The 12385-nt window shown below is 41.3% G+C and overlaps 4 protein-coding genes across 4 annotated transcripts; 3 read left to right on the forward strand and 1 right to left on the reverse strand.

Moving 5' to 3' along the window:
• Positions 1-167: 167 nt before the first annotated feature.
• On the forward strand, positions 168-4583 carry ATC70_003284 (uncharacterized protein; the record flags this gene model as incomplete). Its single annotated transcript, XM_064822647.1, has 1 exon — positions 168-4583. The coding sequence occupies one exon, from the start codon at positions 168-170 to the stop codon at positions 4581-4583; it is 4416 nt and encodes a 1471-aa protein (XP_064679247.1).
• Positions 4584-6585: 2002 nt separating this feature from the next.
• Positions 6586-8409, forward strand: ATC70_003285 (uncharacterized protein; the record flags this gene model as incomplete). Its single annotated transcript, XM_064822648.1, has 11 exons — positions 6586-6594; positions 6656-6716; positions 6776-6907; positions 6970-6991; positions 7169-7228; positions 7288-7425; positions 7503-7620; positions 7675-7776; positions 7840-7988; positions 8051-8231; positions 8287-8409. 11 exons carry the CDS (start codon positions 6586-6588, stop codon positions 8407-8409), a joined length of 1095 nt encoding a protein of 364 aa, XP_064679248.1.
• A 739-nt stretch (positions 8410-9148) lies between these two features.
• TRK1_1 (low affinity potassium transporter) lies at positions 9149-10941 on the reverse strand (the record flags this gene model as incomplete). Its single annotated transcript, XM_064822649.1, has 5 exons — positions 9149-9432; positions 9501-9957; positions 10013-10170; positions 10314-10612; positions 10676-10941. 5 exons carry the CDS (start codon positions 10939-10941, stop codon positions 9149-9151), a joined length of 1464 nt encoding a protein of 487 aa, XP_064679249.1.
• Positions 10942-11501: 560 nt separating this feature from the next.
• On the forward strand, positions 11502-12134 carry CBF5 (centromere/microtubule-binding protein cbf5; the record flags this gene model as incomplete). Its single annotated transcript, XM_064822650.1, has 1 exon — positions 11502-12134. The coding sequence occupies one exon, from the start codon at positions 11502-11504 to the stop codon at positions 12132-12134; it is 633 nt and encodes a 210-aa protein (XP_064679250.1).
• Positions 12135-12385: the final 251 nt, after the last annotated feature.

Here is a 12385-nt window from a genome sequence, read left to right on the forward strand (position 1 = left end):
TTCATGTCGAGTAAATAGAAAAGAAATGGAAAACAAACATTCGAACGAACCTTATATATATATTTTTGTTTCAGGAACGTGCCCGAAACTACGCCAGACAGAGAGCTGCATTAAGGCCACCTAGAGCACCTAGAGCACCTGCCGCTTTCATATCAGAACTTGGAAGAATGCAACCTCATTATCTGGGAAGAATGGACGTTGTATGTGATGGTTGTGGCGCATTGCATTGGGACGCAGCAAGAACTACCGGTCAATCCAGAAGCAACAATCTCTTCTACTCTTGCTGTAAAAAAGGAAAGGCCATATTGCCCTTATTGCAAGATCCGCCTGAGCCCTTGAATAGCTTAATCAACGGAAGCCATCCACGCTCATCCCATTTCTTGAAGCATATAAGGCAATGCAATACTTTGTTTGCTTTTACTTCATTCGGTACCACTGCTACGCCAGCAGGGGCCCAGAGAGAAGGAGAGGAGGAGAGAAGAGGTGGAGTTACTCCAGTAAGTGCCCATGGTGAATTGTATCACATGCAAGCACCCTTGAATTTTGGTAATGCTCCAAAGTACAATCAACTGTACATTTACGATCCCGAGTATGCTGCTGCATGTCGATCTGCCAACCCCAGAAATCAGCATTTAGATGATTCAATCATTGAAGCATTAAGTGAAATGATTGATGACCCGGTTCGTTGTGGTAACCCATTTGTACGTATCTACAAGCATGCCCACGAAATTCTGAGTGCAGAGGAAGAACGACAAGCCCAAGATCATGTCAGCGAGGATGCGTATATTCGACTCAATCCTCAAATGAGACTGGAATTGGTTGTCGGTGAAGATAGGCGTACTCAGAACTTGCCAACTGTCAACGAGATTGCAGCTATTATCCCCAATGAATATGCTGATTCAAGTTTCAGAGACATCCTGATTACCTATCGAAATAGCACCTCCACCAGTTCCAGAGGACTCTTTAGAAGGATCAACGAGACGCATGCTGCCTACATGCCTCTCCATTACGTTTTGCTTTTTCCCAGAGGTGAATATGGGTGGCATTGGGGCCTTCGTTTGCAATTGCCTGCTTCAACTGTTGATGCCATGGATGTTGACAATGAAGAAGCGCAAGAAGAGGGACAACGTCGAGCAACAGGCAGGCTTACCCAGCGTGCCTTCTATAGATTTAGATTGCATGTCAGGAATGGTGAATCCAAAATCCTGTTCCTCTCGAGACGTCTATTCCAGCAATACCTGATCGATGCTTGGGCTGTTTGTGAACAAACCAAGTTAAACTGGATCAAGGCTAATCAAACGACTCTCCGTGCTGATGTCTACAAAGGTCTTGCTGATGCTATCAGTGCTTCTGATACAGATCTTGAAACGGTGGGTAGAACGTTTATTTTGCCAAGCAGTTTCACTGGTGGTCCCCGGTTTATGGCAGAGCTGTACCAAAACGCAATGGCTATTTCTAGATTCTTTGGTAAGCCAACGTTATTCATAACGTTTACTGCAAACCCAAACTGGAGGGAGATCCAAGATGAGTTGTTGCCTGGCCAAAGTGCTGCTGATCGCCCAGATTTGGTTGCTGAAGTATTCAACCGGAAGCACGACGCATTACTCAAAGACCTGAAGCAAAAGAAAATCTTTGGTGCTTATAAAGGGATTGTGAGAACAATCGAATACCAGAAGCGCGGCCTCCCGCATAGTCATATGCTGTTGTTCTTGGATAACCAAAATGACCGGTTTGATACGGCAGAGAGGATCGACCAGATTATTTCCACAGAAATTCCAGACGTTCATCAAGACCCTGAACTACATGCAATTGTCACCCGCAACATGATGCACGGTCCATGTGGTGGTTATAACAAGAAATCTCCCTGTATGGTGAAGGATGCTTTCGGTAACGACGTCTGCTCAAAAAAGTTCCCAAAGCCTTATCAGCCAGCAACCATAGTTCCTGATGATGGGTATCCACTCTATCGTAGAAGAATGGATGGCCGCTCTCATGTAATACGCATCAAAGATGATCAGAACGTGTACCACGACTTTCATATGACAAATGAATGGGTGGTAGCGTATAATCCATTCCTATCAAAGAGATACAACGCTCATATCAACGTGGAAGTATGCGCCAGTGTCCAGGCTATCAAATACATCAACAAGTATATATACAAAGGTTCTGATCAGACTACTCTGAAAACCACGACTACCGCGACAACAACCGCAACAGCTGGTACTGCAGCAATGTATCAGAATGATGAATGTGCCAAATATCTGAATGGCCGTTATATCAGCCCGTGTGAAGCCGTCTGGAGGTTGAAAGAGTTCCCAATGCATGAGGAAAGCCCACCTGTCACTACACTTGCTATTCATCTTGAAAATGAGCAGCCTGTATATTTTGATCCTTCCTGGCCTCAATCAAGAATTGATAATGTCCTGAGAGAGAGTCATACCACGCTCATGGGTTACTTTCATTATAATGCCGTGAATCAAAACAAACCTGGTTTTCAACCATTGCTTTACCAGCAATTCCCAGAGCATATGACTTGGAAAGAAAAGAAGCCAAAAAGGTGGGAAGCAAGACGAACCGATACCATGTCTATCGGCCGCATGTACTACTGTAGCCCTGCTGCCGGCGAGAGGTATTATCTGCGTCTGCTGCTCACAGTTGTCAGAGGAGCCACGTCGTTTTCTCATCTGAGAACTGTCAATAATCACGAGTATGCCACCTTTCGTGAGGCCTGTATGATGCTGCATTTGATCGAAGATGATGGAGAATGGACCAGAGCCTTTGAAGAAGCTGCTACCTTTGCCTCTGGCTACGCAATGCGTTCAATGTTTGTCTCTGCGCTCATGTTCAACTCATTGGTATCGCCTGTTCAGATTTGGGATCAATTCTGTGAAAGTTTCTGTGATGACCTTGAGCATGCAATCGTGCAAAAAGGGTATTCGCTGCTGCTCAGCGTGCAACCTGACGCTGAATTTTACCATGGAACGCGAAGTCTTGATTATGGCTTATATCTGTTGCAAACATCTCTTGGTGCACAAGACAGATCTCTAGGTCAGTTCAATTTGCCTTTGCCTCTCTTCAACTGGAATGGCTTGATAAGCAGAATGACTGGCATACAGCGCAATTCATTGATACTCAATGAAATGTCATATCTCCAAGATCAAGAAGCCTTTTCGTATCAGCAAAAGTATGCTCAAATGAACGCTACCCAGAAGCACATATTTGAGACCATCACCTCCTCCATCAACAGCAACGCCAACAGCTCACATTTCTTTTTGCAAGGTCCAGCTGGCACTGGCAAAACCTTCATTTACAATACTCTTTGTCACTTTTATAGAAGCCAAGGAAAAATTGTTCTCTGTGTTGCCTCCTCTGGCATTGCTGCTTTGCTACTTCCTGGTGGGCGTACGTCACACTCTCGCTTTGCCATTCCACTCAACATCCACGAGCAGTCTGTGTGTGCGATCAAGAAGAACGATGACCTTGCTGATCTCATTCGAGAGACAGCATTGATAATTTGGGATGAAGTGCCAATGCAGCATCGATATTGCTTTGAAGCTTTTGATCGAACACTTCGTGATATTTGTAGTCGTGGTGATGAAGTTACCTTTGGTGGTATTCCTGTTGTTCTTGGCGGTGATTTTGCTCAAATTCCACCTGTTGTTAGGCAAGGTGGCCGTCCTGAAATCGTCAATGCCTCACTGAAATCGTCAAGATTATGGCCCAAATTACAAAAGCTGAGCCTGACTGAGAATATGAGACTTGCCAACTCCAATGACACAGATAGGCAATTTGCAGATTGGATAGGAAAAATGTCGTATGAACCATCCATGATTGGCAGCATTGCTTTGCCCTCTTTTTTGAGGCAGATGACTGATCTTGATCAGTTCATTGAAGATATCTATCCTCAGCATGTTCTGCAGTGTCCTCTGCAAAATAGTGATTTCTTCAAGGAAAGAGCTATTCTCTGTTCAAAGAACGTCAACGTTGATGCTATTAACAGCAAGGTGATGGAGAACGTGATTGGGGAAAAGGTCACTTTGTACTCTGCTGACACGGTGCAATCTGATCTGACCAACACTGAGACCCAAGCCTATCCCTCAGAGTATTTGCAAACCCTTTCGCCTTCAGGGCTGCCGCCAGCAGTTTTGGAGTTGAAAGTAGGTCTTCCTGTAATGCTCTTGAGAAACCTCAACCCTGAAAGAGGTTTGTGCAATGGTACAAGGCTGATCATTCAGCAAATTGGACAGTATGTCCTCAAGGTGAAAATCCTCGGAGGGTCAGGTGCAGTCGAGTTGATTCCTCGCTTTACTTTGTCTACATTGCCTGGCACATTGCCATTCATATTGACCAGGAAGCAATTCCCGGTTAAAGTATCTTTCGCAATGACCATCAACAAGTCGCAGGGTCAATCTCTCAGGAAAGTTGCCGTGGACCTCAGGAGTCCCGTATTTACTCATGGTCAACTCTATGTTGCCATGTCAAGAGCAACATCTGCCAATGGCATGACCATTTTATTACCCGAAAATATGAAACACACAGAAAATGTAGTGTATCCTGAAGTTCTATTTTCAGATACTACCTAATATAACTACTCTATATATTTTTTTTTACCCTTTATAACTATTGATTTAATCAGTTTTATTGTAATCGGCCAAAGCCCGCAGGGCGACGCCGTCATCGAGCGTAGCGAGATAGATCGGCTAGTCATATTATACCATAACAAAACACATTTATGCTCGCTAGACCTTCTTAAAGCTTTAGTATTGAAAGTGAGTTTATGTAATATTGTTCCTGTGGTAAGCTAGGCTAACTGACGCTATGATATACAAAACTACATAAAAAAAAGGAAGCCAAACCAAGTGATAGTACCTTATCATTCTCAAGCCCCTTCTTATGAGTCTCAAGAAGCATCATTTGTCGTCATGGTAAGCATGGAATTGATTTTACCAGCCATTGTAGAATTAATCTCCGCGAGACATAATTTCATCCCGATTCGTTAATTTCTGATCAACTCTCGACTTGTTTGATCTATTCTGTGAGATTTGACTATCAATTGTGATGATCATCCTATACTTCCTTAAGCTTCTCTGAAGTGCTTTTCAAGGCGCGTTCTATGGTGCTAATTTAAGTAGATGCTTTGAACAAGTATGTTGAGCAATACAGCAAAACATGAAACGACGTTTTTGGCCAAAAGCTCTAGTTTTTGTATCCAAAGATCTCGCAAACAAAGTTTCAGGGGTTACTTTGGGTCGATAGAAACGTGTTGATATAATATTCACCATAGTAAAAGTCTTTATTATCAAGATCAAAAACGCGATCGTTTAATATTTGATGAAAACCAGGAGGGGTACCTCATGCTTTTTGGTCTATTTTTGGCCATGTTTTTTTTGGTCCCCAAAAAGTTGAGCAAAGGTGTCAGCAAGTAACAGCCAGATCAGGGCAATTGTTTGGTGCTATTCTGAGGGTCTAAAACGGCCTTGAACGCGAGAAATATATGATTAAATGCGCTCAAATCTCACTGTATCTTGCATACTTTTGAATACTAAGAAATAACGCAAGTATGCTACCCGTCTATATATGAGCTATTTCCATTGCTACAGGCATGTAATACCACAGAAGAGCCAAACCCGCAGTTTCTGAAGAGTATCTTGCATCATGAAATAGAAAAGCTGTCGATGAGGGTTTAAATGACATATGATAAACAGAGTTGTTGACCCAGTATGCCGTATAGCTGCTCGTATGTTATTCATACAAAGGCTATTCATACTAGTTGTAAAAGTTGCTTAGACGATGAAGTGGACACTCTGTTCTAAGTGAGAGACCCTCTTACTATCAACAACACTGCCGACTACAATGCAAACATTTAGCAGGTTTTTCGTAATTGACAGGCATGGTGTTCAAATCAAGTTCATAAGCAAGTAGTTAATTTATTCAATTTTCTCTGTCGATATCAAGAAAGATGCTTAGGATATATGCTAAATACACGAGATTTAATTTTGCTTCGTGTGTCAGTCTACACAACGGATTATGCAGGCTATAAACGTACCCGCCATGTTAATTAAAAATTTATGAATAGCTTTTCGAGAAAAATACAAACTCCAAGATGAGAAATAAGTATTCTGTTTCTAAACGGGTCGAATTGGCCAACCTGTGCTAAAATTTCAAGTGCGATATCCCTCTAAAATGATGGTGCTACACACTGCACTCATTCGATCTGTGTAAATGTACAGATAAAAGCAATCGTCTTGATGACTGTTCCTGAACTATAATTCTTGTGCCTTAAAATCTCATTGATCCGATGTTTTGCAATAGTGGAGCGAGCTGTATTGCAGTTTCCAAATTTGCAGGAAGATGTACTCGGTTAATTTAGACAAGAGAGAGGAGATCACAACTTTGATGAAGGAAAAAGGGAACCCAGCGCGTGGCAGACTGAACATCCATTTTGTTTCATTGGATGATATCCACTTGATTTTAAATTCGATATCCCCGCTTTACACACTCTATATGTTGCCCCTTTTTTTCCTGTATCTTCTCTCTTCTCTCTTCTTTTCAACTTTTTTATAAAGAAAACTTTGCGATATCAAAATGGCTCATGTATGTTGAACGGAACGCTTGGATTGAGTATTGTCTTTTCTAACACATGAGAATCATCTAGAGACTTGGTGGACGTAGAAAGAATGTGAAGAAAGGGTTCCAATTCACCCTTATGGTTGTTGGTATGTACAACTATTGTCTGAGAAATGGAGGAGAAATATTCACCGTGTTCATCTCTTAGGTGCCTCCGGTACAGGTCGCACTACGTTTGTAAACACTCTTTGCGATGATCGTGTTCTTGTAAAGAAAGAGTATGACAACCCAGAAGATGCACACAACGAAGAAGGAATCAATATCAAACCTGTTTCTGTCGGTAAGTTACCAGTATATGTTCTCAGACGAGTAGCCTTAAACTGAAATCTACCTCATGATTAGAATTGGATGAAGATGGTGTTAGGTAAATCAAAAAGTTTTTTTGGCCATTGAATAAATGAGGGGGGGTGGGGGACACAGAGGGAAGGGGGGAGGAGTAGAGATCTTTGTGCACACATACGAAAAATAGAATGATACACAGGAGCATCAGTGTTTAGGGAGATGAAAGGGAGCTAACACTTTTGCGTTGCTTTTTATATAGAATCTCTTTGACTATTGTCGACACACCAGGTTTTGGTGACAACATTGATAATGAAGCATGGTAAGGCGCTATCCTATCATGTCAAACGATCACATTTTAACACCGTCTAATTTAATTAGTTTCCATGAAATTGTTGCCTATTTGGAAAAGCAATACGATGATATTCTTGCTGAAGAATCCAGAATCAAGCGTAATCCTAGATTCCGTGATAACCGTGTCCATGCCCTTTTATACTTCATCTCACCTACCGGCCATGCGTAAATAACTCTTTTTTTTTTTTTTTTTTTTTTTTTTTTTGCTCTTGTGTGTGCAATGTAACTAATTGACCACATAGTTTGCGTGAAATCGATATCGAGTTGATGCGTAGACTCAGTCCTCGTGTCAATGTCATTCCTGTTGTTGGCCGTGCTGATTCCCTCACCCCTCAAGAGCTTAAAGATTTCAAGAGAAGAGTAAGTGCGTTGTACTGCAGTGGGAAAAGAGCCATTGTTCACTGTTCGTTGTAGATCATGGAAGACATTGAACACTACAATATTCCCATTTACAACTTTCCTTACGATGTAGAGGAAGACGAAGAAGATACCATTGAAGAAAACAGTGAATTAAGAGTAAATTTTACAGCTCGTTGACAACATTGTAGACATTGCGATTAACCCAGCTCTCAATCACAGGCACTTTTACCCTTCTCCATCATCGGTAGTGAGGAGGAAATCGTTGTGAATGGTCGCACTGTTCGTGGCCGTCAGTACCCTTGGGGTGCTGTCGAAGTCGACAACCCTAAACACTCTGATTTTGGCCGTTTAAGATCTGCTTTGTTGAGGTAATGTCTGTTGAATTTTTTTTACGTCCACATGCCACTTATACTCGTTTTATATATCAAAGCTCTCATTTGCAAGACCTCAAAGAAATCACTCACGACTTCCTCTACGAAAACTACCGTACAGAGAAGCTTAGTCGTACTGTCAACGGAGGTGATCAAGAGGATGCTTCATTGAACGCTGAAGATATGGCATCTCAAAGTGTCAGATTGAAGGAAGAGCAATTGAGAAAGGAAGAAGAGAAGGTAGGCATCATTGAGAGACGCACCATGCCAACGTACTTATATATTCTGGTGATAGCTTCGTGAAATCGAATTGAAGGTTCAACGTGAGATTCAAGAAAAGAGAGCCGAGCTTTTGAGTAAAGAGGAAGCTTTGCGTAATTTGGAGGCTAGATTGGCACAAGCACAGTTGGCTGATTAAAAAGAAAAAAGAGCACTTTTGCTTGAAAATTGTCTATTCTCGTTCTATTTAATAATTCTCTCTCTCACTTTCACAATACACACACATCTACACACTATATCGTCTCTATTTCTACTTCTACAGCCCTCTTTCCCATCTTTTTACCAGATATACATAAATATTTTTAATCCATTTATAATACAACTACCATGTATCAACACCTAAAACTTGTTAAAGTATGGTTGATTTATTCTCGGCAGTGTAGCACAGAATCAAATTGGAAAATCGTGTATAACATTCATTTTTAATTAGTTTCTTATAGTACGTATGATGGTGTAGCTTCGTATGCAGTTGCAGTGTGCCTCATTCACGGAGATTTGCAATGGAGTATACTTTCATCTATTTGATTGATATGAAAAAACCAATACTGAAGGTGCAAGAGGAATCTTGAGCACATACTCATGGCTTTTGGTTGCACAAGAGCAAGAAACGTGGTATGGTGCTCAACTTTCGAAAAGTGTATGTGTGCTGTGTTTCCATTATCATCATGTTCGGGTACTTGGGGTCAGCCAATAATGAGCCCTTGTTTCTGCGAGTATGAACCTAGCATTGACACGAAAATCCGTTCATGCATCAACTTTGATGCGCATTGAACCATCATTTTGATATACATCTACTGTCAACGATATCATGTTATTAGATCAGAAATAGAATTTATGTAGTTTAGACCGACAATAAATCATCCCAATGTGAGGACGAATTAGTAAATGCCGGGAATGATGCGATATTTAACAATGGAACAATAGCGTTCCCAGTCAGCGCCATACTTTTGACGACATTTGTGTTCATCACGACGCTCACGATGCACCAAAAGAATGGCAAAATAGATACAGTAAAAGTAGGGAATGATGGATCCAAATCCACAAGGCAAACACCAAGCTACTGACATCAACCAATCACCCAAATAGTTGATGTGTCTAGCCTTACCCCACCAGCTAGATGTGATCAAACGAGTGCCTGCTTTGGTTTCAATATACTCGAGATCTAGCAAATCAAACAGCTTAATCCACTAATTCATACACTTGTCAAACTATATATATATATATATTTACCTGCAACTTTAGGATCTTTGGGATCTCTACGGAAAGCATCCTTTTGAGAATTGGCAGATCTGAAAATGTAGTAACCCAAAAGCTGAAGAGCGACAATAGCAACCAAATGAGGAACGCTTAAATCGACTGGATTGTCTGCAAGGTAACGAGCTTGCAGACTGTACATCATGGGCACCCAGCAGAGATTACCGAATGCTAGCATAAAACCAAACCCATCCGTAGTGATGTCCATAGTGGTCAAAATGGAGGACTCGTTGATCAATGCATCAATAATGTACCAAGCCTGGAACACGATAACAAGGATCATAGAGTAGGTCACTCTTCCCAACTCAACCCATTGACAAATACCAAAGCAAATGTTCAGACACAACCACATGATCAATCCCGGTCTCAACTCTGTAAAGAACTTGATGTCAAACTTTCCAATGCGAGGGTTCAATTCACGACCGATCATAAACTGAAAAAGAGCGCATGAGTCGACGATACATTGAGATATGCGTATATGAACTTACATCGTAAATGAAATTGCCTGTGTTACCACCGAGCGCAAGAATCTTGTCGCCTACAAAACTACGGAGATAGACCCAGATGGAAACAAAGAAGGAAACAAAGATGGAGAACAATGCAATGTCAGCAAAATGAGCCCTAACCCACAAGAACATGAACCAGCCTTGTCCGCGAAGAGACATGAAGGAAAGAGTGACAAGAGATTGAAGTGCACCCATCGCTTTTTTTTTTTTTTTTTTTTTTTTTTTTTTTTTTTTTTATCATATACCTATTAGCCACTATAATACACATTGCAACACAACTTACCATTGATCTTGTACTTGAGACGAGTGCCATCACGAAGAGGAGCACCCTCAATCTCCTCGCCAGGAAGAACATACGAGTACACAACCAATTGCAATACAATACCCAAATAAAAGATGGCTGAACCATAGCTCCAATTTGTGATTTCATGCTTGAGGTATTCGATATCAAAGTTGGTTGCAAAATTGTAGAATCGTTGGAAGGGATGATAGCCGCCATGTTGGTCGCAGCCATAAGCAAACATGATGACCAACAAAGGTAGCAAAGTAATCATGGCAGTAGCACCTAGAACACCACCGAATCTGTATAAAATGTGAGTAGAATGCCGGTTGCATGTTGCTCCGTAGAGTCAAAAGATGCTTTACTCGTAGTTTGTAGTCTTGGGGTTCATCACCTTAGAAGACTTGCTTCCAGAAGGTGCAGAGCGAGCCGTTCTGGTAGTTGTTCTAGTAGTTCTAGTGGTCTTTGTAACCTTGGCTGCTTTGGATTCCTTGTTTTCCTTCTTTTGAGCAGCACGTCGAGCAGCACGATTGGGAGGCGGTGTATCAGCTTGTGTGTGATCCTCAGCAGCTACATCAACGTTATCATTGCTGGTGGCCTTTTGGGACGCAGATCGCGTTTGAATAGCCATGATGACAAAATGTTACGGAAGAGAAGAGAAAAACCTTTTTGAGATTTCCCAAACATCACGTCCTTTTCAAAGTGTGTAACATTCAAATACCGTATCGCTGTTTTCTCTACTACATCCTTGTGCAATGCATTACATAACACCACAATGCAATTCAGGCAACTTGGATTTCATCATCAATCTTATCAGTTGACTCAAAGCAGGACTAGAAGCCATGAAAACTATGTAAAATATGGCAGCTTCAACGTATATTTGAGCTGTGAAATCTCATGGGATTTTAAATGCAAATGAGGATTTGCATGTTTACCACTCGTTATAAAAATGGCCTTTTTTCTCTGCAAGCTTGAACATCTCTCCTAGTTCAAAGCACTACAGATTATCTAAAGTCTCTGCTTACTTTAGATAGTTGGTTTGAATCACTGCAAATGCCATGAAAACGCTTCAAATGTAACCGCCATCTCAAATGGTAACCCTTCTTTTCAGTCACATTTGACAGTATAAATCTACAGATAATGGATGATGGTCAGCATTGTCATCTTTCTAGCACGCATTTCAGTTTCATCATGTTGAATCCTTTAGCTCATGATTTTACACCCATATCAGCCTTTTCACCCGAGGCTCCTTCACAAGAACAGCCAAAGACTCCACCACCTCCTAAGCGGAAAGAGGAGCAATCTAAAAAGAAGCAAACAAAACCAAAGGCAACGACGACTACCAACACATTATCCACATCCACATCCACATCCACATCTGCGGTAAAAGGCAAAAAGAAAGATACGCAGGCGAACTCCAAAAAGCAGCAGCAACAACATCGTGATTCCAAGAATAAGCATCGCAGCGCTAAAACAACACATGACATACCAAACCATGTTAATACCACTACTACTGCGCCATCTGATCTATTTGCAAAGGAATCTAAATTTATAACCATCGAGGCAGCCATTGATCCTATCCGACGTATCAAGGAAACAGCACACGCCAACAGTCTACAGCATCATAGACAATCTATCAACAATGATAAATACCAGGTTGAGCATGGATATGAACAGTACATAGACTGGATCGATAGATCACTACGGCTGTTTGACACTGTGACCTTGGTTGGCATGGGTAATGCAGTAGTAGATATTGTTTCCTTGGTAACCATTTTACAGGATCGAAGAATAGGGGTGCATGATGGTAATTTGTCATCTTGATTTAGGTTATTGCCAGATGTAATTAACTCGATGCCTTATATGTAGATGTCGAGACATTCAGCATGGACATTGGAAATAATCGAATTACAGCTTGCATCCAAGTGAAATTGCATCCCTTCTATTAGAAATAAACGCATTCAATTAAGCAACACATTACACAACAGATGCTCCTTTATATATATATTAACCATTCTTCAACTCCCTAAAATAGTATATTAAATCATACGAAATAGAGTTGTCCTGCCTGCCGT

This window comes from Mucor velutinosus (assembly GCF_035048745.1).
Source record: "Mucor velutinosus strain NIH1002 chromosome Unknown tig00000165, whole genome shotgun sequence".
NCBI lineage: Eukaryota > Fungi > Mucoromycota > Mucoromycetes > Mucorales > Mucoraceae > Mucor > Mucor velutinosus.